This window comes from Pipistrellus hanaki (assembly GCF_964339955.1).
Source record: "Pipistrellus hanaki genome assembly, chromosome: 2".
Taxonomy (NCBI): Eukaryota; Metazoa; Chordata; class Mammalia; order Chiroptera; family Vespertilionidae; genus Pipistrellus; species Pipistrellus hanaki.
The window spans coordinates 169,183,358-169,207,894 of record NC_140504.1 but is presented as its reverse complement, the minus strand read 5'-3'; the positions used below and the strand labels follow the sequence as shown (position 1 = coordinate 169,207,894).

General features: G+C 44.5%; 2 protein-coding genes and 1 long non-coding RNA gene across 17 annotated transcripts in view; 2 read left to right on the top strand and 1 right to left on the bottom strand.

Moving 5' to 3' along the window:
• LRP8 (LDL receptor related protein 8) overlaps nt 1-13,257 on the top strand; it is an 80,835-nt gene extending 67,578 nt beyond the window's left edge. For 11 of the 15 annotated variants that reach the window (XM_084872879.1, XM_084872872.1, XM_084872882.1 and 8 more), the window contains 4 exons: nt 1,047-1,115; nt 5,024-5,196; nt 6,159-6,335; nt 8,575-13,257. In XM_084872879.1, the coding sequence (XP_084729005.1) occupies nt 1,047-1,115; nt 5,024-5,196; nt 6,159-6,335; nt 8,575-8,613 (458 nt within the window). In that variant the 3' untranslated portion in view covers nt 8,614-13,257. The remainder of the gene's footprint in view (nt 1-1,046; nt 1,116-5,023; nt 5,197-6,158; nt 6,336-8,574) is intronic. The other 4 variants (XM_084872883.1, XM_084872886.1, XM_084872874.1 and 1 more) reach the window with 1 other exon arrangement.
• LOC311616959 lies at nt 12,939-14,666 on the bottom strand. The gene is made up of 2 exons (XR_014794024.1): nt 14,525-14,666; nt 12,939-13,185 (listed from the first exon to the last, which is right to left on the bottom strand). It is a non-coding gene; the product is annotated as an uncharacterized lncRNA (long non-coding RNA).
• Nucleotides 14,667-14,842: 176 nt separating this feature from the next.
• On the top strand, nt 14,843-22,912 carry MAGOH (mago homolog, exon junction complex subunit). Its single transcript, XM_084872957.1, has 5 exons — nt 14,843-15,023; nt 17,532-17,590; nt 19,231-19,341; nt 21,694-21,776; nt 22,671-22,912. Exons 1-5 carry the CDS (start codon nt 14,936-14,938, stop codon nt 22,768-22,770), a joined length of 441 nt encoding a protein of 146 aa, XP_084729083.1. The 5' UTR covers nt 14,843-14,935; the 3' UTR covers nt 22,771-22,912.
• The last annotated feature ends 1,625 nt before the right edge of the window (nt 22,913-24,537 follow it).

The window sequence follows — 24,537 nt, the reverse complement described above, 5'->3', positions numbered from 1 at the left end:
CCAGTTCCCCTCAGCCAGGGCGCCGCCGCTGGGATGTGTCATGCTCCAGGCTGTAGGGTCGCTGCCCAGGGTTTGCTGGGCCGCAGGGAGAGGACGGCCACGTTGCCATGGTAGCCGTGTACGCAGTGCAGCTCTTCTCTCCCCTCAATGTCGGGCTCCCTCGGAGCGGCTTGGAGAAAAGACACACTGGGCCACTGTCAGGGGCAGTCACCTCTCTTGGAGCAAAAGCAGACGACAGCTTCTCTTCCCGCCCAGACCCTCCCGCGGCAGGAGGTCCCGGGGAGGAGGGCCTTCCAGACTACAAAGTGCCGTACACACGTGGCAGTGAAGGGGGCTGTGAGAGTGGGAAGATGATGCAACATACTTTTTAAAAACGACAGTTCGCTTTCCAAGCACTTCTCAGTGTATTTATTTTTTATTTTTTATTTTTTTTATATTTTATTGATTTTTTTACAGAGAGGAAGGGAGAGGGAGAGAGAGTTAGAAACGTCGTTGAAAGAGAAACATCGACCAGCCGCCTCTTGCACACTCCCGACCGGGGATGTGCCCGCAGCCAATGTACATGCCCTTGACCGGAATCGAACCTGGGATCTTTCAGTCTGCAGAGCCAAACCGGCTTCGGCAGCACTTAGAATGTACTTCTCTACAGGGACCCCCTATCGTGTTTAGGCTTTACAACAACCCTACCCCCACTGCCTGCCCTCTCTGAACGAGACAGGGCTGTGCCGGGCGCTCTGCTAAGCATTTTACAGGATCACCTCACTTAGTCTGGACAGTATCCCTAGGAGGTAGGTAACATTATCCCCGCTTTAAAGACAAAGAAATATACTTATTATATATAATAACTTGTCCTTGGTCACACAGATAGTGAGTAGCAGAGCTAGACTTGAACCCAAGAAGTCTGATCCAGGGGCCAGTGCTCTTGATTCCACTACGTGATACTGTGTCCCATTTCAATTATGTCTTAAAAACGAATGATAATGCAGATGGACGGGAGGACCCCTGGAAGCGAGAGACATCATCCTATGGGTGTTTGTGTTTTGCAGACGGGAATGAAGGCGGCAAGCCGGGCTCCACGGTCACTGCTGCTGTCGTTGGGATCATCGTGCCCGTGGGTGAGTGTGGCCCCAGGTCACTGGGAGGAGAGAGAGGCCTTGCCCAGGGCCTGGGGGAAAGCCCTGGAAGGACAGGGCACTTGGCATGCTGACCTGCCCCGTTGACCTCTTTCTGCCCTGGCAGCCTTCCTGCCCGCCTCCCAGGCCTGACTTAACTTGGTTCCTTCGTTTGGCACAGCGAGGCGCTTTGGGAGCTGGCCCTGGGCAGCCGCCCAGATGCATCCCCAGTGCCCTCTCCTTCCCACTCTGCATCCCCAGTGCCCTCTCCTTCCCACTCTGCATCCCCAGTGCCCTCTCCTTCCCACTCTGCATCCAGCCACGGGGGCTGCGGTGGGCTCCGTGAGACAGGGTGGCATCTCGCATGCCTGCCCCTCTCCCCGGCTCCCGGCAGTGTCTGGCACATGGTAGGAAGTAAAATATGTATTGAATGAATGAGGAGGGCTGCTTGCCATTGCTTTGATCATGCCATCTTGCTTTCTTTCTGTTTGGTTTTCAACAAACGTTTACCATGTCCCAGGCTCTGGGACGAGGGGAGGGGAGGTGGTTAAACGTAGATGACACGTGGTTCCTGCCCTCCACGTTTATCCTCTTGTTGGAGAGACACACTTAGCACAGATGATTTGATGGTGACACGCTAAGTCCTATAATTAAGCCATATGTGGTTCAGGAGAAGTGCCAAGGAAGCATTTAACGCAGAACTGGGAGAGAAGGGAGCAGGCAGGGAAGGTTACTGCGTGGAAATTGTATCTGAGCTGAGCCAGCCAAGTGAAGAAGGAGCAAGAGCAACCCAAGCAGTGAAGACACCATGAGCTGAACCAGGAATGGGAAATGGCATGGCGTGTATGGGGGAGAGGGGGGAGAAGAGGGGAGGTGTGGAGGGGTGAGATTTGAACTAGGAGTTCAGCATGGCCAGAATATATAACATTTTGTTAAATCTCACAAAGAGCCCCAGGGGTTGATTCATTCTCTCCCTCCCCGGTGATCACAGAGTATCCTGTACATCCTGTCTCTCATACCGGTGTCATCTCTTAGCGGGATCTTCGGATTGGGACTGTCGGTTCATAGGTTTATCTCTTACTTGCCCATGAGTAGTACCTCCACTTAACCTTAGGAACCCCCAATGTGGTGGTGAGTTAGTGGGTGAATGCTTCAAAAAGCTCTTTACTGAGCAAGGGTCTGTGCCAAGGATCCGAGGAAGAAAGGGACTTTAAGAGCTTTCATTCCTTAGTCAGATTTAGTCATAAAAGAGTGGCTACGCACGAGGTATTAGTACATGTTATGTGCTGTAACGGGCATGGTGCCCGTGGAGGAGCGTGGATGGCACTTCTGGAGAAGATGGCATTCGAATTGGCCTTGAACAGGTTCCGCAGTCAAGATGGTGGTGAGGCTGTTCTAGCCTTATGTTGTGTGGAGGGGATGGGAAATACTCTGAGCATCGGTTAGTGAACGAGAAACTCACCCCTCTCCTGTCTTCTCGGCCGTAACCCACTCTGATGTAATCAGTATTTTAAACTCCCACTGATCGGAGGGATGAAAGATGGACATTCTTTCCCTGATTTTTCCCATCCCATGAGCCTATTGGCCGTTTACATTTCATCCTCCATGAATGGCCTATTCACAGTCTTCTTTTGTATTTTCCTGTTGGTTCTGTGTCTTCTTCTTATTTATAAAAGTGTTTTTACATAATGAATGTTAAACATGTTCCAAATATTTTCTCGCATAATGCCACTTGAAATTTGTTTATGGTGTCTTTTACCATGCATAAATTTAAAAGTTTTTAAGTGTCAGATGTTAATCTTCTGTGTATGGTTTCTGGGTCTTCCTTAGGGAGGTTTGCCTCACTCTAAATTATTAAAATATAATAGCTCCCTGCATATTTTCCTGCTACTTTAAGCACATTTTAGTATTGACATATTAATACATTTGGAAGTTATTTTAGAGTCTGGTATGAGGTAGAGATCTAACTTTCCCCCCCTGCATGCCTGTCTAGTTTTCCCATTTTCCTTCTGGCTTGAATTGTCACCTTTATTATGAACTACGTGCCTGTGTAGACTGTGATCTGCTTGTAGGCTTCTCTCCCCAACCAGTGGCCTGTCTGTCCCTACATACTGGAAGCACAACTTTGTGCTCTGTCTCAGTATCTAGTAGGGCATTGTTATTCTCGCCACATTTTCCTAGCTGTTTTTTTTTTTTTAAATTTAAATCTCTCTTGTTGAGCCGGGACCGGTTTGGCTCAATGGATAGAGCGTCGGCTTGGGGACTGAAGGGTCCCGGGTTCGATTCCGGTCAAGGGCATGTACCTTGGTTGCGGGCATATCCCCAGTAGGGGGTGTGCAAGAGGCAGCTGATCGATGACTCTCTCATCGATGTTTCTAACTCTCTATCTCTCTCCCTTCCTCTCTGTATAAAATCAATAAAATATATTAAATCTCTCTTGTTGAAAGTATCACATATGTTTCCTAGCTATTTTTATTTATTTATTTTAATATTTTTATTAAATTATTATCTGTGTACATATCTTAACATTGCCCGCCCCCATACATACCCTCCCTCCCCAGAGTTTTGTGTCCATTGGTTGTACTTATATGCATGTATACAAGTCCTTCGGTTGATCTATTATCTCCCCCAGATCTCCCTCCCCTCCCCGCTGTAATTTGACAGTCTGCTTGTTGCTTTACTGTCTTTATATCTGTCTTTTGGATCATAAGTTTATAATGTTCTTTAATATCCATAAATGAGTGAGGTCATGTGGTGTTTCTCTTTTATTGACTGGCTTATTTCACTCAGCATGATGTTCTCCAATTCCATCCAGGTTGCTGCAAATGATGAAATTCCTTCTTTTTATGGCAGCATAGTATTCCATTGTGTAGATGTGCCAAAGTTTTTTGATCCAATCCTCTGCTGACGGGCACCTAGGCTGTTTCCAAATTCTAGCTATTGTAGATTGTGCTGCTATGAACATAGGGGTGCATATATCCTTTCTGATTGGTGTTTCTAGTTTCTTGGGATATATTCCTAGGAGTGGGATTACTGGGTCAAATGGAAGTTCCATTTTCAGTTTTTTGAGGAAACTCAACACTGTTCTCCACAGTGGTTGCACCAGTCTGCATTCCCACCAGCAGTGCACGAGGGTTCCTTTTTCTCCGCAACCTCGCCAACACTTGTCGTTTGTTGATTTGTTGATGTTGGCTATTCTGACAGGTGTGAGGTGGTACCACATTGTTGTTTTGATTTGCATCTCCTATTTTTATTTAATTACTCTTCGTGACGAACTTTAGAATCATGTTGTTAATCCATAAAAGTTATGCTGGAACCCCATTTGTGCCCAGGTCTGTTTGAGAACTTCCTCCTGTGTGCTTAACATACTGACTTATTCCAGCTCGGAGCCTGGGTTTTCCCGCTCTGTCCCCTGGAGGTGCTCCTCTTCTTGCAGAGCCCCTCTTTCGGGGGGAGAATGGTTTTCTTGGAGAAATCCAGGGAAGCAGCATGATGAGGGCAAAGGTGTGGTGAGGAAGTTCACTCATTCACGCAGCACACATCACTGAGCACCTACTCAGGCAAGGCTCTGCCATAGAGAGAGGAAGAGACACAGGCCCTGCCCGCAAAGAGCTCATTCTAGCTGGGGTACACACATGTAAAGCATGATACCGCGGTCCGGGAACACGTGGGAGGGAGCAACTGAGTCCACCTTGAGAAGCTGAGCAAAACTTCACCTTGGAGCCGGATTTGAAGGATGAGTAGTTCATGAAGGAGGAGATGGGAAAGGGCTTCCAAGCAGCAGGAAAGGAACACGGAGAGACAGCCTAAGGAACGAGGCAGTAAGGTCAGAGAGGGGGCAAGGGAAGCACTGGCGTCTGCGCAGCGGCTGGAGCCTGCTGGAGGTCAGTGCCCCGGGTCTCTTTCCTCAGCGGTGATAGCCCTCCTGTGCACGAGCGGCTACCTGATCTGGAGAAACTGGAAGCGGAAGAACACCAAAAGCATGAATTTTGACAACCCAGTGTACAGGAAGACAACAGAGGAGGAGGATGAAGATGAGCTCCACATCGGGAGGACTGCTCAGATTGGCCATGTCTATCCTGCAGTAAGTATTCCTTGCTGGAAGAAGTCCTGCCTTCCTTCCTTCCTTTCTTCCTTCCTTCCTTCCTTCCTTCCTCCCTTCCTTCCTTCCTCCCTTCCTTCTCTCCCTCCCTCCCTTCCTCCCTTCCTTCCCTCCTTTACTCCCTCCCTCCCTTCTTCCCTCTCTCTCTCCCTTCACTCCTTTCTTCTCTCTTTCCTTCCTTCCCTCCCTCCCTCCCTCCCTCCCTCCCTCCTTCCCTCCTTTCCTTCAAACATTTATCAAGAACCTACATGTGCCAGGCACTGTTCTAGGCCCTGGGACACAGAAATATCGGGGCAGGTAGCTGGGGTAGCAGGTAGCGGGCTTCTCCTGCAAGTAAAGACGCCAACTGTCTGCCTTTCTGTGAATGATAACGCACTTGCTCCCAAGGAGCTGGCCGGAGGTAGAGACCTCCCTTCCTGCCGTACAGCTGTGTGCCAAGTGCCACGGCGGACGCTCAGGAGTCCCCTCTTCTAGGAACTCTCCCTGGCTCTCTGTGCTCCCACAGCCTCTCCACCGTAGCACGGCACACTCTGGTCAACTTGTCTTCTTACTCTTTGGTCTTCCCCCTAGGCCCTGAGCTCCTTGAGGGCAGGACTATCTGATTAACCCGTTTCCCCGATGCCCGTACAGCATAGGTGGCTCCCAGTGCACGTTTGTTGAACAAATCACCAAGGGAGCTGATAACCTGGATTGGAGGCTTTGTCAGGGAGCACCTCACAGAGGAGGTGGCAGATACACTGCGTCCTTGAAAGAGTAACCATTTTCCAGGTAGAGAAGGAGGAAAATGGCGCCTCAGAAAGAAGCACGTGCAAAAGCTGAGAGGCACACAGGGCATGGCCTGTTGGGGGAGCAAGGACGGCCAGGTGGCGCCGCAGGTGTCGGTTGTACAGCAGTGAGGGGGCTGAGTGCAACCTCATAGGTCATCCAGTCCATCCCCCTGTCAGGCAATCAGCGGCTTTGATCGCCCACTGTGGGCAGAGCCCTGTCTTGGGGAGACCAGAGAACTGGAGGACCCAGCCCCTGCCCTCAAGGAGCTTTTTGTCTTGCCGGGAGAACCAAGGTCACAGCTGCACCAACTCCCGAAGAACCCTCTTTCCGAGCTGCCTGTCGTCAAGTGCAAGGTAGGGCAGTGCCATCCGAGGGGCTGGCGAGTGAGGGTGCGAGCCCAGGCAGGTACAGCCGAGCCTAGCAGGCGTTCTGGCCATGGAAGGCTGCAGCCTGTGAGCGGGTATTGGCGCAAAGAGAAACGACGGGGTAGGTGCAGACTGAGGAGATGGCATGCGGAAGGAATGACTGAGGATGAGCGGGGCAGACAGGATTGCTGCTGAAGCAGATTGTTCGCGAAGGGGAGACATGGGGAATGAGGCTGAGCCAGTGAGGAGGGCTGGCAGGTGGCCCTGAGGAGCCTTAGCCGGGGCCAATCTGAGCGGAGAGTCGTTTAAGCAGTGGTTAAAGTCAGAGAGGGCTCAGTGGAAGAAGGGTGAGCTTGGACCAAGGAGATGATTCCCAGTTTCACTATTCCACAACCCCGTGATCTTAGTCATGTCTCTGCTCACTTTTATTTATAAAATGGCACCAGTAATCCTCCTTCTACCTGCCTCCTAAGGTTATAAAGTTCAAGTGAGACAGCACATGTGCCAGTGCTTTGTGAGTTATTAAGCATTGTTTCCAGAGAAGAAATAACCGTTCAGGAGGATCTGTTCCTGAGGAATCTAGACCCGAGGAATGACCTCCTGCCAGTTTCAGAGAAATGGAGTAGGAGAGTGAGGAAATCAACATTTAGTGAGACAACATTATGTCTCAGACACCATTCAGTGTTTTACATACATTTTCTTGTTTGGTCTTTATAGTAATCTTATAAGGTTAATATTATTATCCCCATTTTGCAGATGAGGAAACTGAGACTCAGAAGATAAATTACACCTAGGATCGCAACTAGGAAGTGGTAGGACCAGGATTTGAACTCCAGTCTGTACATACACAAACACCCATGCTCTTTCCCTTCTAACATGGGGTAAATAGCCTTGGTATTCTGGAAGCCAGTATTCTCAACCACCTGTTCTCTCCCCTGTCCCTTTCTCAGGAGTTCCCTTAGCACTTCTTGGGGCCTGTCCCCAGCCTGGAGATCTGCCTGGAGAGAGTGGGAGGGTAACTGGCTTAGAAAAAGGTGCTCTCAAATATCGATGCTAGTGGAGCAAGGTCATAGCATTCATGCAAAACTACAAACAACCAAAAGATGATTTGAAAGGCAGTAGAGTTAACCTTTTATTGCATGTAGAATGTCCAGAGATGGAACATGCTAGTCTGATTGTGTCTCATGCTGGTTAGGTTGATCTGGAAGACTCTGGACCCCGTGTGTGTGTTAAGTAATATATTAAGCACTCTACATACATTATCTCATTTGATTTCCCAACAGCCCTAGAAGGCAGGCCCTATTATTATTCCCATTTGACAGATGATGAAACCAAGGCTCAGAGAGGTGAAGTGGTTAGCCCAAATTCACGTAGCGCAGAGAAGATACTGAAACACGGGTGTATCCGGAGGAGGGTATCCAGGACAAGGATGAGTGGGAACAGGATTACAACAGGACCGGCGGGGGAAAGCTATCAATAGATGTGTGGCTGGAGAGGAAAACATTCCGAAGGAAGGGAACTCCAACCCTCAGCAGATTTCAAGTGTTGTCTCTGTAGCACTGTCTGCGTCTAGGAGAGAATCAGGGGACGTCAGAAGATAAACAGATTTCATGTCAGTATAGGAGAGCATTTAAGTCCACTGTCCACAGTGGAATAGGCTGGCTAGGGGATGAGTAGGTTCACCATCCAGTGGTCAGGCGTTTGCCACAGACGGAAGTCTAGCAACCAATGACTAGAAAGTAGGGGTGAAGGAAAGAGGTACTGAGTTTCATTGACCTGCATTGCCTTCCAATGCTGGGTAATCAGTTGGGAGGGGTGCAGCAGATTGCCTTCCTGGCTGTGAGCCAAGCAGCTAACGACCTGAGATCAAACATTCGCCAAAACAAACCCAAGACATATGCAAACCTAAAACCCTGTAAGAAAGGCTTGAGGAGGTTTAGACAAAGAGGCAGAACAGACTAATGGGGAAGGCTAACGCTCTGGATTCACACAGATTTGGGCTCAAATTTTAGTTCTCCCACTTGCTACGTGATCCAGGACAGATGTGTAAGCTCATGAAGTCTCAACTGTCTCATCTGTAAAATAAATATGAGAAAGCTTTCTCCTAGGGTAGTTTGGAGGTTATCTGAGTTAATGCCTGTAAAGCATTAGAATGTCTGGTTCCTTAGGCATATACTCAATAAAAAATCCCTGTGGTTCTAACGATGATTTCTTTGTGTCTCCCCAGCGAGTGGCATTAAGCCTTGAAGATGATGGACTGCCCTAAGGATGGGACCACTCCCTTCATGCCTCACGGAATTCAGTTCCATGCACTCCACTCTCTGGATGGTGTATGCCTGGATGGAAGGATTTCTGTATGGGTCTGTGTGAGCGTGTGCGTGTCTGTGTGTGCGTGTGCCATTTTAATTTATGTTGCAGAAAGGTAACCACAAAGTTATGATGAACTGCAAACATCCAAAGGATGTGAGAGTTTTTATATGTATAATGTTTTATACACTTTTTAACTGGTTGCACTACCCATGAGGAATTCATGGAATGGCTACTGCTGAGTGACTAACAAGATGTACATAACCAAACGGGGCCGATGGTACAGTAGCTTACTCATCATTTAAAAACTATATTTACAGAGAGAGTATTTGATTTTTTTTTTGGGGGGGGGGGCTTTTTTAGGTTTTGGAGTTTTGGGGTTTTGTTTTTTTTTGTAAATAAAATGATTATGCTTTGTGGCTATCCATCAACATTAAACACCTCAACTCCCTCCCCAATTTAGATTATTTATTAACAAACTTCATAAATAAGATTAGTTAGTTCTATAAATAATTCAGAGACATGAGAGTATTTATTTTTGGTATGATTGGCCCACCACACAGACTCTGTGTGCATCTGTGTTTGTCTGCATGTTGTGTGCGAGAGAAAACTCTAGAGAAGAGGCGCGCCTATGGCTGTTGTTGAAGTACATAAAGATAGATATATCTTAAGCCAGTCCACAAGAGTGTATCTGGAGTTTTCAGAAAATTAGCCTTTGGAAATCTGGCTCAGAAAACGGATGCCATGGTGTGTGCGAACATGTAGCGGCAGACGCAGAACCTCCCCACCTCTGGCTATTCCTGGGACCAGACTCAGGAAAAGCCCTTCAGCTCACCCGGGGCTGCTGGGACTCCCACCTGGGCTTCCTCTGGCGTGGCTAAGGCCAGCACACAGACTGTACACAGTGCCAGGAGTCCTCGTGAGCTCAGGTGAGAGCACGTCTGAACCTTGGCTCCTCCTTGTTTTCAAGTTCAGCATTTCGAGTAACTTCATTTTCCTTCAGGACACTTGGGTTGAATTCATTGAGGTTGAATTCCTTACGTATAGAGAGCTAAGTGGAGATGTCTCCGGATCAGGCCAAGTTTACTCTAGAGCCTGGCATAGGCACAGAACCCCTGGGATACCCTATGGATGAGGATAAAGATGGTGGAATAGGATTTGTCACATCTCCATCTCTCCCTTCCTCTTACGCTCCCATTTCCTTCAGGTGGGGAAGAGTAATACGTAGGTTTGTTGCCATCACGTGTTTGCATCGATGAAACTAAGTTGGGGCTTAAGGCGGTAAAAGTGGCCAAACCTAAAGTCCTATTTGAGCGGGAAATGGCACACGCAATATTATAGTACACCAGATGTATGTCCGCGCAGAAATTTGGTTTACTGCTTTGTAAATAAAGGGGAAAACTCTAGGTATATCTACAGATTTTTTTCACCATGGACACTTTCTTTGCCTCTCCTGGGCCTTGGGGAGGAGGCAGGGAGAAGTGTTTTCTCTCTTTGTGGGTTCTCCCGCCGAAAACATAATCCAACAGTCCCAGAAGGAATTCAGTCCCCGCTGGCTCTATCGTCCAAGGTCTTAACTCTGCTGTTCTACCACTGTACTCCCACCGGACAACCAGGGACAGGATGTGACACAGAGTGTATGGCTTCAGTAGGAGCAGAGGACAGGTACCTAACCTCCACATACCTGGAACGTGACCCCTGTAAGCAAATTCCTCTCCCCTACTTCCCAGTGGCCCCCAACTCAGTAATGTGTGGTTGTCTCGCCCATTGCTACCCTTTGAGTTTCCAGACAGACATTCTGGAGTTCTGTCACCCTATTCCTAGGACCTATCTTTCTCTCTGTCACTCATGATCTCCTAGGTTCTGGGAAAACAACCATATTCTGGAGCCTGGGCAGTATGCTTTGCAAAAACAAGCAATTTCCTCATGATATGTATGTGCTGATAGTCCTGAAACGTCCATTCAGAGGGAAAAATGCATTGACTTAGAATGACCATTACCAAATAGAATTTTAAAAACATCCGGCCAACTCCTATGGAGCTTAATCACTTACTACTATTCTTTCAAGAATAAAAAGTAAAATAGTTTTTGACCGAAGAAAAACTATGAAAATGAAAAATCATTGAAATTTACACAAAACAAATAACTTTTTCTGTAACCTGCCTCTGAAGAAATAGAATTTCCTGGGGAAATTATAATAGAATCTAATGCATAATATCTAGACTTTCAGTTAGAATCAGGCCTTCACAGAAAAAAATAATGAATGGGATCAGAATGATTCAGCCTGATATCTCAAAATGATGATGAAACACAACTTTCTCAGAGACACCCATGTTTTCTGACTATGCTACAACTGCGGTTTGAAAGAGGCAGCTATGGGAGCAACCTACAAAAAACAAAACTGTGGAACACTCACGTGTTGGGATGGTAGTCAAGTAGATGAAATCAGAGGACTCAAATCCATTTTCTTGTCCTGAAGGCTTTAAGCCTCATTCTAAGGATGAGTTGCATTTCTGTTGCTTTTTGCCCCTATGCTATCATATATCAACAGTCAAAAACAGGTCAGAGGCATTGGACATAGAGCTGGAAGAAGCTTAGAAACACCACGAGGGCAGAAAATGCATCAGTTTTTCTCTATTTAAAAGAAACTGGCCCAGGTCCTTTCCCTCCCTTTCTCCAGTTGACTACTTTGCACTGCCTGAACATTGCACCAAACCTGCTACCTATCGTCCCAATGGGATTACGAAGGCACTGGCAGAAATGGCCTTCCAGAAACAGGGAAAAGCAAATTTCATTTATTTTGAGAGCACGATTATTTAAAAAATAGATTTAGTTAACCTGTAACCTCAGGATGAGATTGGATTTAAATTTATGGCAATAAGCACTATGGATCCCTCCAAGTCTCTCTTTGCGATTGCAATATGTGCATTCACTGAAACCATTTGTCAGGCACCGCAGAAGTACAGGTCAATCAAACGTTTTCTCTCCTTACGGAGCTCACAGTAGTAGTAGAGGAAGACGTGAAAAAAAAACAAAAAAAAAAAGAATAGATTCTTTTCAGAACAATGTTATGATACAACGTGGTCACTTCTACTGAAGGAGATAAGGAATGGGGTCAAGAAAGCCACCACAGGAGAAGTGACCTTAAGCTAAGTCTTACAAACTAAGTAGGGATGTCAGGCTGCTTCAGGCAGAAGAAACACAGCTAAGACACTGAGGCATGAAATAGCATGAGGACTTCAATGAACTGCATGCCATTCATTATAACGAGCAAAAAGCTCAAGGGGGACGTAGCAAGAAACGAGCTGGATGGAAAGACAGGTTCAACATAAGCACTTTATAGAACACTGCTATTTAACTCCCGGTTCAGTGAAGCAAACATTCCTTGGTCACTAACTGTGTATGAGGCACCACGTGCATGGTGGATTCATCAGGATGCGTTGCCAACACTTGCGGACATGGCGGTCTTGAGCCTCAGGCTTTCTGGTGGCCAAAGAGAAACAGTGACCGTTTTTCATATATTCGAGTTGAAGCTTTTTGATATGGTCTATGAAAACTAATACGAGGGCGGAGGGATTCTCACAGAAGCATTCCATGTTGTCAAGAGCCTCTGAGATTTCTTCAACAGAGAAAGAAAACTGGAAGTTTTGAAGACGTGGAGTCTGCAGGGGGAACCCCAAGCACTGTCCTGTGTGGCGCAGGTGGGAATGGGGAGAGGGCACGGGAAGGTGAGCCTCCCCACCTCACTCCCTAACGTCAGCCATACACTCATCATTTCACAGAATAGAAATGGTTAGCAGTCAAACGGCTCGGAGTAAATGATCTCCTTTCCCATCAATGCATGAAGATAAAGTATTGGAGTCTTTTTACATGGTATTTTTTAGGGTATTGGGGATTTTCAGGAAATGGAGAACTTAGAGGTGGAGGAATTACAGCTTCAAATTTCACTTAATAAAAGAAATCAGGAATCCCTATTCATTCAGGCTATGCACCATGTTCATAGCCAGGAATCAGCAGAAACCCTCTGTATTTGCAAACACTTTGTGCTATAAAAAATAATTTTAAAAGAGCCACCTGTATATGTATATATATTTAAAGACATGAAGGTTTTGATACTTTTTTACAAAAATTACAAGAAAAAAAAACACACCTGTACAAACCATGTGTTTTAAAATAGCATTTTGTTCTATACAAGCTGTTGTTAATTTGGGGGTGAAGTACTGGTTCGCAAACTCGACATTGTACCCAAATGAATTTTCCCTGTTTGTCTACACACACACACACACACACACACACACACACACACACGTGCGCGCGCGCGCACTCACATCCCCAAATTACCATATTTGATGTTTGATGTAACAGGCATGTTAGAATGTTGGATCACACTAACCATTCCTGCTCTTTTTGTCTTATCATTCCAAATGCCATTGTCTTCTGTACTCAGTCCTCTTTGCAGTCTGGCGTCTCTTCCAGAGGCAAAGGGTGGTGTGTTGCGTCTCACTAGCTGTACTGGCATCATCTTGGTGAACTAAAAAAACAAATGTGGACATTTGTAAAATCAGTGCACTGTTTCTAGAGGAAGATTAAATTCCTTTTTTAAAATCTGAAAGTATTGTTTTATTGTGATGCTTTAATGAGGGGAGAGTGATGGTCATTAACTGAGTCCCTAACATGTACCAATATTCCACATAAATTACCTTAATCTTCGTCAACAGTCCTGAGATGAATACTGTCGATATTATAATCCCCATTTTATTGATGAGGAAACGGGTGAAGGAACTGCCCTGATGCTCATGTACATGTGGCCTTCTCCCTAGATTTTCCTTCTCTGCTTCTCTCTGGCAACTCATCTGTCCTTGAGTACTCCAGGAAGCATTCTCTATTCTCATACCCAGACCTAACTCATTACAAGTTTGGCCTACTTGTATACCAATACTTCTGCCTTGCTCCTCACTCCCATGCCACTGAGGTTGCTTTTACCAAGGTCACCCAGGACCTCCCTGATTATATAAGTCTTTTTTAAAAATATATTTTATTGATTTTTTATAGAGAGGAAGGGAGAGGGATAGAGAGCTAGAAACATCGATGAGAGAGAAACATCGACTAGCTGCCTCCTGCACAATCCCTACCGGGGATGTGCCCACAACCAATGTACATGCCCTTGATCAGAATCGAACCTGGGACCTTCCAGTCCACAAACCGACGCTCTATCCACTGAGCCAAACCGGTTTTGGCTGATTATATAAATCTTGTAAATACTTTTAGTTCTATCTTCCTTGACCTTGGAAGGGATATTTAACATTGTTGATACTCCTTTCTCGGGATACTCATATTTTGGTTTACATGACACCATACACCTATCTCCCCTTCCCTCCCCCTCTGGCTACATCTTAATCTCCTTGTCCACCGTTTAAATTATGATATTCCATCTCAAACCCATCCACATAAAAAAAATTATTGATAAAAAAATTATTGATTTCTGAGAGAGAGGGAGAGAGAGAGATAGAAACACCAACAAGAGAGAATCCTTGGTTACCTCCTGCATGCCCCACACTGGGGATCGAGCCCACAACCTGGGCATGTGCCCTGACGGAGAATCGAACCGTGATCTTCTGGGTCATAGGTTGATGCTCAACCACTGAACCACACCGGCAGGGCTAATCTTTGCATTTTCCAATCCAATCCGCAACACTGCCACCAGAGTGATCTTTTAAAAATGCAATAGGTCATGTCATGTTTAAAGCTCTTCATCTGCTTCCCTTGCATGAAAATCCAATTACCCTTGGGTTTGAGCCTGCTCTTCTTAATATGACTGGTGAAGAACCTGATGACGTAGTGTCTGTCCCTTCTCCAACCTTGGTCACTACCTTCACAGCCTCGTTCTGTATTCTAACCACACAGTCCTGGGCCCTCTCTGGAACACTTCCTTCAGAAGACTGGGGTAGGAGCCACACCACGTGCTCCCATAATGCCACGGTATTCTGCACTCCCCCAGCTTGTAACCTTGACCCCTACATGGTAATTGCTCCGACTGACGGGGCGTGGCCTCAGGTTGAGGGGGCGTGGCTATTCTGACCCCGCCTCCCTGTGAAAGGGGCGTCGTTTCCACCGAGAGGGGCGGGCAGCCTTGTCCCCACCTCCCGGCGAGGCGCGAGAGGAACTGAGCGCGACGGCGTCGCCTTTACGTCACTTCCGCGCGCCGCTTAACGTCACTGCCGGGCGCGCACTGCGCTGCTGCTCGCCGTTAAAAGCCCGGTCTCGGTGGCGTTTCGCGAGCCATGGAGAGTGACTTTTACCTGCGGTACTACGTGGGTCACAAGGGCAAGTTCGGGCACGAGTTCCTGGAATTTGAGTTCCGGCCGGACGGTGAGAGCGGAGCGGTCTCGGGCGCGGGGACTGGGCCTGGGGCGGCCGGGACCGTGCGGGGAACTGGAGGAAGGCACGGATCTGTAAGAAGCACGCCTGTGTCCGCCCCCCTGGTTCTCTTTGTCCAGGTGCAGGGTCTTCTGTGTGGTGACTTTTTTTTTTTACCAGAATGCTTCGGCAAGCATTGAGCGATCGCCCGCTTTGTACCAGGTTCTGTGTCACTTGCTACCTGGGATACAGACGTGGACGGTGGACGAGCTTCCTCGTGGAACTTTTATTCTAGGGCCGGGAGAGAAATCATCCACGAGATTCCAGTTAGTGATGAGTGGCCAGGGAATAAAACAAAATGACGGGCTGGTTTTAAATAGGATGACCGTTGGAGAGCTCTCCGAAAAGGCGATATTTGAACTGAACCTTGATCGACAAGAAGGAGCCAGCCTTGTGACGCTCAGAGAGAGCATTCTAGGCAGAGGGAGTGACATGTGTCAGGTCAGAGGGCGGGGGTGAGCTAGGCATATTGCAGTGGCCAATGTGGCTGAAGAGGAATGAGCTCTGGGGAGGAGAGTAGGAGATAATTTGGGATAAGCAGGCTGTGGTCACAGCACGTAGGTCTTTATAGGCCATGGTCAGGAGTTTGGATTTTATTCTAAGCACAGCAGGAAGCAATGGAAAAGTTTTAAGCAGAGAGGAGGTGTGATCTGTTCTTGAAAAAAATATTCTAGTAATCGGGTACAGAATGAGCAAAAGTGGAAACAGGGCTGCTTATTAGGAGACAGCCAACAATTGTCCAGGCAGAAGAAGGAATGTTGGTAGGGACTAGGGTGAAAGTAAAAGTGGAGAGAAGGATTTGGGATACTGTTAAAGGCAGAACCAATATCACTGTCAGTTATAGGATTTAGGGAGGGGGCGCAGTGGTGAAGGAAAAGGGATCGAAGATGACAGAAATCTCCTAAATGGGGGCACAGAGATGAATCTGACAAGCCACGTTTGTGAGGGAAGTAGGCTTGTAAACAGTGCCAAGACAGTGTGTTAGGTGCTGAGGACGAAAGAAACAGAGGGACTGGGAACAGAAGGCACCTCATCTAGTCTGAGGGCTCAGAGGAGGCTTCCTGCAAAACATGAGGGAAGGGGGGCGTGAGTTTTCAGTAACTGTAGGGGTTGCTTAGGCAGACAGGAGTTAAGGATACATTTTGGGCAGCATTAATGGCAAAGAGGCCGAAAACCACAAAGTGCGTGGGATGTTTCAGACAGAAACCAAGTACAGACAGCCCTCCGGTTACATCAGACTCGACGTGGTTACGTCACCAGCTCCCATTTATTTATGGGGGGGGGGGGGGGGGAAGTTGCATCATTTTGACCTATGTACATATGTGCTTTATGTTTTTTATTTATTCACAAGTAAAGGTCGGGAATTATCTTTTTTTTCTTCTTTTTTTTTTACTGTTTTCACTTCATTACTGTGTGTATGTGCTCCATGTAAGTGACGTAGGTGCTTATGTAGGTGGGTTCCGACTTATGGTGAAAATCGAATTACATCGCGCTGTAGGAACAGATCTCAGACGTAACCCGAGGACTTACTGTAGTCTGACGTGAGAGACAGCTGTTGCAGGAGTGAGCCTGGAAAGGCAGGCAGAGGCTCAGTTGAGCAGTATGCCATGTTGAATTTGAATTTTATCAAGAAGGCAATGGGAAGCTATGGTCCCTGCCAAAGTATTAGAGTAAACTGATCAGATCTTTCTGTTATACATCACTTTGTCCACTGTGTGGAGAATGAACTGAAAGGAAAGGGTACAGTGAGGCATCATTTAATTTGGCTCTTTTATCTTCTTCGTACCCAGAATAGGCTGATGAGTGCATAGATACACAGAGCCTCGTATACCAAATGTGTTAAAAGATAAAACGACACCTTTTTTTTCAATCTTCACTCAAGGACATGTTCATTGATGTTAGAGAGAGAAACACTGATGTGAGAGAGAACACCTGTTGGTTGCCTTGTACCCACCCGACCAGGGAATCAAACACGAAACCCTTTGATGCACAGAACAGCATTCCAACTGAGCCACACCGGCCAGGACTAACACCACAGCTTTTCTGTCACAGGAATATGTCAGAATATTCACAGTCACAGGATAATGTGTGTAAATTATATTTTTCAAAGGCTTACATAAATCATTTGAGCCTCAGCAGACCTTGTGTGCAGGTAAGTTACCAACTACTATCCCTGTTTTCAGCTTAGGACATTAACCTGCAGAAATATGAGTCTTCCTGTGTTCTTTTGTCATACCTAAGCCACCTTTTGCAAGATCTATAATTGAGCATCAGCTATAGTTTTTTGGTTGTGCGACTATTTAATAGCCTACAGTGACGAACTGAAAAAAATGTATTGTTGAAACACTAAAGATGTAAATATTTAAAAAATAAGAATACGTTTTAAGCAACAACTGATAGTGTTAGTAGGCTAGTGATGATTTAGTCATGTGTTTTAATTATGTTTTTCCCCCCTCACAGGGAAATTGAGATATGCCAACAACAGCAATTACAAAAATGATGTCATGATCAGAAAAGAGGTAATGAGCCTTCTGAGAGACTCATCACTACAGTTGAGCCTTTCGTCAGTTTTTGTTCTTTCTGGGAGTAGTAATGGAAGATAAATAGGAAAGTATAAACATGTCTGTAGACAGCTTCTTACGTTTTTCTCAAATCTTTTAGTTTATATTTTCTTTTACAACACTGAATCAGTTACTGGATATCACATCAAGTCTTGCAGATCTTTGCTTGAACCCTGAATCTGCTGCTTACTAACCATGTGGCCTTGGGCAAATTTCCTGGCTGAACTTGATAAATTCAGTGTCTTCATCTGCAGTAAAAACAAATAAGAGCTACTCCCCCCTCAAAGTGCTTGGTATATTCCCTGGTGCACAGCGCTCAGCGGAGCTCTAATTTGCATTTGAATGGGAAAGGAAGCATGGAAAAACCGTTAACCTTATTGAATGCATGTTAGATGTCAAGAATGACAGTAGATGTTTTACATACATGATCTCATTTGATCCTGATTGTAAAGCCCAGATGATGGATATTAGATACCTTTTACAGATAAGACTGTGAAAACCCAGATATGAATTATAGAACTTGTTCAAAGTCACCCCTGTTAGTAAGGGGTAGAACGGGAATTCAAACCTATTCCTGCCTCTGTCATGTGTTCCATTTTGGTGTGACTTCTACTACATTAAGTCTTCATCAAATCTACACTTACAGCTGAAACCTGTTTGGCTTGGTGGATAGAGCGTCCACCTACGGACTGAAGGGTTCCGGGTTCGATTCCGGTCAAGGGCATGTACTTGGTTGCGGGCACATCGAGGGGGGGCGGGGGGGGATGTGCAGGAGGCAGCTGATGGATGTTTCTCTCACATTGATGTTTCTAACTCTATCTCTTTCCCTTCCTCTCTACAAAAAATCAAAAAAATATATTAAAAAAAAAACACAACAAAGCTACGATTACCTGTTAATCTTTTTGTTAACATTTGAAACTATGTTAACAATCAGTATATTTTCATACTACTATATTTAATTAGCAATCAGTTTTATGCTTAACTACACATGTCAGCATCCTTTTAAAAAAAAAAAATTTTTTTTATTGATTTCAGAGAGGAAAGGAGAAAGAGAGAGAGAAACATCAATGATGAGAGAGAATCACTGATTGGCTGCCTCCTGCACGCCCCACACTGGGGACCAGGCCCGAAACCCAGGCATGTGCCCTTGACCAAGAATCGAACTGTGACCTCTTGGTTCATAGGACAATCATAGAGCTACGCTGGCTGGGCCTCTTTTTCTTCTTCTTTTTAATGTAAACTAATATAGAGAGTATTTAAAAGACATGTCTCTGCTTTTCAGAAGCATGTCATCTAAGAATAGCTAGGTCACACACAGACCTTTTGTTTTGGGTGTAGGTGTAGTTAGATGTGTAGGTAAGGAGAGGTCCATGTGAAGAGGATGTGCCAAGAAGCAGAAACAAGCATATGGGGACTGAGGTGGTCATTGGCTCTTCTGACCCTGCCCTCTTCAGCATGCCGAGGCCAAGCCTCAGTGTCTTCCCATTTGCAGAGGTGCCAGAAATGAGTTTTCAGGAGCAGTCTTTTTTATTTTCAATCGCTACCTGAGGAGAATGCTGCTTAGGAATACTTAAATCTGTTTTTTAACATGCTTTCAGGCTTATGTACATAAGAGCGTGATGGAGGAACTGAAGAGGATAATTGATGACAGTGAAATTACCAAAGAGGATGATGCTTTGTGGCCTCCCCCGGACAGAGTGGGCCGGCAGGTGAGTGTTTTAGCAGCTGTTTCCAGTGCAGAAATACTACAAGTAAGATGACTACTCTCCATATGACATTGAATCCTCCACTGGTGTGCGGGCATGCGTGCATTATGGAGCCCTACTCGAGGCAGGGTACCAGCACCTTGATCTAAGGAAGCAGTGAACCCACAGGGAGGAACAGAGCAAGTGGTGCTGAACACCGAGAGCCCAGCCCTGAGTTTCTTCTTGTGACCTTCCCGCTCCCACTTAGGGTTTTGCTGCCCACCTCACTGAACAACTCCTATAGACAAAGCAGTGTGAAGATACAAAGATAAATAGAACATAGGTATTTCAGTAGCCAACAGTCTAATGGAAGGAAAATCATTGGTTAGTTAGCTACCACCTAACCTCATCTGCTGCTTTCCTAATCCAGACTTCTAATTGACTTGTTTCTCCTCTTACCCTGTGCAGCCCGTTTTCCATCCTGAAGCCAAAATAATCTTGTAAAATGTAAATGTGTTTATGTACAGCAGGTCCTCAAATAACATCCTTCTATGTAGATGAGATGCCATATGAATTTATTATTTCTATCAATTAGACTAATAAAGTTGTTATACTCTGTCGCTTTGCTTCAAGTCACAGAACTAACTAACAATTTAAGAGCTTACTGTATTCCACTAATTTTACACTCTCTAGTACAAGTATGTCAAATTTGTGGTCCACAACGAATATTTTATGGCCCAGCCAATATAATGGTATGTAAAAAAGTTTTAATAAAAATTTCATGACTTATTTTTACAATATCCTGTTATACATAATTATTAGTAATGAAATATAATGTTCACTAATGACTGACTACTACCATGTTACATTCATTTCCCTTATGCACCTTATTCGCAGGTGCACCAATTCTCTCCACTAATACTAGCAGCGAATATTCTAGCAGCCAATTGTCACATCATTAGTCTTGTACTGACCTGTTTGGTGTGCACAACAGGAAATATTTCGCTTTCAGAGAACAAGAAAAATAGGTTTATTTGCATTACGCTTATTAATTTGTGTAGTTTTTCAGTGTCTGGTAAGTTATGTTCAAGAAAAAATACTAATTTTTATTAAAATGTTCTATTATGTTAATGATTACTCATTTATTTCAGCCCTTTGTATTCAGCATATCTCTATCAAAATGAACATATGTTTCTATGAAAATTGAAGCTTTTGTCTTTTTGCAGCCCATATAAACTTAAACCTTATTTGGCCTTGTGTTAGCCTATGAGTTTGACATGCTTGCTCTAGTAGCTTCCCACTGCATTTAAAATAAAATCCAGCCGAAGCCGGTTTGGCTCAGTGGTAGAGCGTCGGTCTGTGGACTGAAAGGTCCCAGGTTCGATTCCGGCCAAGGGCATGTACATTGGTTGCGGGCACATCCCCGATGTGCAAGAGGTGTGCAAGAGGCAGCTGTTCGATGTTTCTCTCTCATCGATGTTTCTAGTTCTCTATCTCTCTCCTTCCCTCTCTGTAAAAAATATCAATAAAATTAAAATAAATAAATAAAATAAAATCCAAACTCCCACCTTATCTTATAATCTCTGGCTGTGTTCAAACCTCACTGGTCTTATTTCTGTCCTTCAGATATACCTGTTTTCTTAGTTTAGGACCTTTGTATTTATTTACTACATGCTTCCTGAAATATTTTTTCTAAAACTTTAGTATTGAAGCCTTTATATGTTACTTTTTCAGTGATATCTTGTCTGTCCATCTAATCTAAAACACCTCTCCCCATTAAGAGGCTATGGAAAACTGGCCCCAAACCAGTGAGTAGTAAGAACTCCATCATGAAAAATTCACTCCTTTGGCTTGCTGAATTTGATGTACCTTACCCAAGGTTTGCAAACCTGCCATTTTTACAAATCTTTGATCAATGTTTTTACTGAGCCAGAAGCCACTTGTTGGCTTTCTCCTGAAAATTATTAAAGGATAGACTCCAAATAAATAAAGAAAACACCTCTCTCCATCATTAAAAAAAAAAAAAAGTTTTATCATCTTCATATCGTTGTCCAAAATTGTCCCAGATTGCCCAGAAAAGTTAGAATTCTTGGGATTTGTAAAACATATTTATATATGCTACTCCACACTGTTAACAACAAAAACACACATTATGTGACTTCTTCCAAATTACAGACACAACTTCCTCAAAGAATGAGCTATTCAAGGGAGTATTTATCTCTTTGTTTCTAGTACCTAGTGCAATTTAGTCCTCAGAGTGAATTGTCTTGTTTCGGTGTAGTAGATAGTGTTTGTGTGATTTGGCAGATGAACTTCCTGTGTACTTAATGAACAATCCAATTTGGCTTGATTTTAAACATTTTTTAATGTTTCCAGGAGCTTGAAATCGTCATTGGAGATGAACACATTTCTTTCACAACATCAAAAATTGGTTCCCTCATCGATGTCAATCAATCCAAGTAAGTGTACATCATCTGTAGATCCAGATGTGTCTGTTTTACAGCAGATTGATAGGAAATCCTTAACCAAATTAGGACCATTGTGGTAAGATCTGGTACAGACGGAGAGGCTCTAAATTATTTTCAAGGCTTGCTTCTATTGCTTTTGACCTTTTGTCCAGTTATCTATAACTAGAGGCCCAGTGCACAAAATTCATGCGGCAGGGGGGAGGAGGTCATGTTCCTCAGCCCAGCCTGCACCCTCTTGCAATCTGGGACCGCTGGCTTCTAACCACTCTGCCTGCCTGCCTGATCGCCCCTAACTGACTCTGTCTCACCCCTGCTGCAGTGGCTTAGTCCAGGTCATTTGGCTGGCAGGTCTAATTAGCATAAAAGCATATTATGCTAATTAGGCCAAAAGGCCAAACAAACGACCTTCTGTACTACTTTTAGGACAAAGCTGGGGCTGCGAGGGCTGAGCCCCTGGCATAAATTTCATGCATCAGGCCTCTAGTTAATAGCTTCTTAGTGACACACAGAATAATGTAATTGGAGCAGCCAACGTGGATAGGAATCTGTCCAGAACAGAAAAATGAAATGTGCCAATACAAGTGCTTAAGATAAGTCTAACTACTTTCCTCAGTGTTAGTCATTCAGACTAGCACATCTTAAAGTCTGACTTGGATGAAACTTGAAATTATTTGGAATATAAATTTTAAAATTTGTGTTGTCAGGACAAATTATAATGTATGTTTCAGAATTTGAAAACCTCTTTGGCTCCTGTGTTTTGGGCATAGTTTTAATTCTGTAAATACTTTTATGAGTACAATGCCTTGGTACATAATTTGTGTTAAATGGTATTATCTTGCACGTTGTCTCTGCTTTTTAAACATTTTTCTTCCTTTTGCATTTTAGGGACCCAGAAGGCTTACGAGTATTTTATTATCTTGTCCAGGACCTGAAGTGTTTGGTCTTCAGTCTTATTGGATTACACTTCAAGATTAAACCAATCTAAATTGAATATTGGTGTGGACACAAGGGGGGTGGGAGTAGCTGGTTTTCATTACCGTTATCAGGAAATTTTTGTGTATATCAGGCCAATATTTTTTTTATGAACTGTAAATGATTGTCTTTAATAAATACATAACAAAATGCAATTATTGTTTTATAGAGACTTCTAAACGTGTATATAAATATATTATGGATTTCAGAGAGGAAGGAATTATATTTTTCTAATCCTCACCCGAGGATATGTTTTTACTGATTTTTAGAGAGAGACAGAAACATTGATGCAAGAGAAACATCAATCAGCCACCTCCTACACGTGTCCCAACTGGGGATCAAAACCACAACCTTGGTGTGTGCCCTGACCAGGATGGAACCCGCAACCTGGTGTACAGGATGACGCTCCAAACTGACGAAGCCACCCAGCCAGGAACCACTTTCTTTTTAAAACACTAACATCCTGTGTAAAGTATTGCCCCAAAATCTAATTGAATTGACTCTGTAGACAAAACTACCAATTCATAGGAAACAAGAAAATAAAGCCCTGGCTTTATAACTCGGTTGGTTAGAGTATTGTCCCAATATGCCAAGGTTGCAGGCTCAATCCCCACTCAGAGCGTATGAGAATAAACCAATGAATGCATAACTAAATGGAACAACAAATCTATGTCTCCTCAAATCGCTAAAAAATAAATGTGTTAAAAAATATAGTGGGGGTCCAATCAGCAATAATCAGAGAAAAGTCCAGGGCAAGGGATCTGGTTTCTTCAGTAAAACATAAACAATAAAACAAACTAGAGATGGAGCATGAAGCAATGTTTGGGTTCCATTTGGATCATGAATCAAAAAATTTTAAATTGACATTACAAAAACTTGAACACTGGATATTTGATTCTAATAAAATGTCATTTTTTTTTTTAGGTGTAAAATGGTATTGTGGTTGGGTTTTTAAAAATCATCTTTTATAGATAGATACTATTTACAGTTATTTCATTACGGAAGAAACTAATATAAGGGATAAAATGCCTAGTCTCGGTAAAGTTTTCCAATACATTTAAAAATATTTTTTATTGACTTTAAAGAGAGGAAGAGGACCATCGATTGGTCACCTCCCGTATGTATCACAACAGGATCAAACCTGTAACCTGGGTATATGCCCTGACCAGGAATCGAATCTGTGCATAGGCCAACATTTAGCCAAGCCAGGGCGCCAGGACATTTCGAAATCAGACTACCAACAGCTAGTAAGAACTGAGACCTGACCTAGCCGGTGGTGTCCGCCTATGGACTGACGGGTTGTGGATTGCAGGTTCCCCGGCCCTGGTAGGGGTGCATGTGGGAGGCAGTGAGTCCATGTGTCTCATGCCAGTGTTTCCCTCCCTCCCTTCCTTCCACTCTAGAAATCAATGGAAAAAGATATCCTCATGAAGATTTTAAAACAAAGCCGACACCTAGTGGGTATAGATAGTGTAGTAATTTAAGTGAATCTGTAGGAACTTGCTGGTTAAATAGGTTGTGGCACTGAAAGGAACTGGTCTTAATAAGTCACTTGAGCCGGTTTGGCTCAGTGGATAGGCCTGCGGAATCAAGGGTCCCAGGTTCCAATCCGGTCAAGGGCTTGTACCTTGCTTGAGGGCACATCTCCAGTGGAGGGTGTGCAGTAGGGAGCTGATCAATATTTCTCATCGATGTTTCTAGCTCTCTATCCCTCTCTCTTCCTCTCTATAAAAAATCAATAAAGTATGTATTTCTTAAAATAAGAAAATAAGTCACTTGA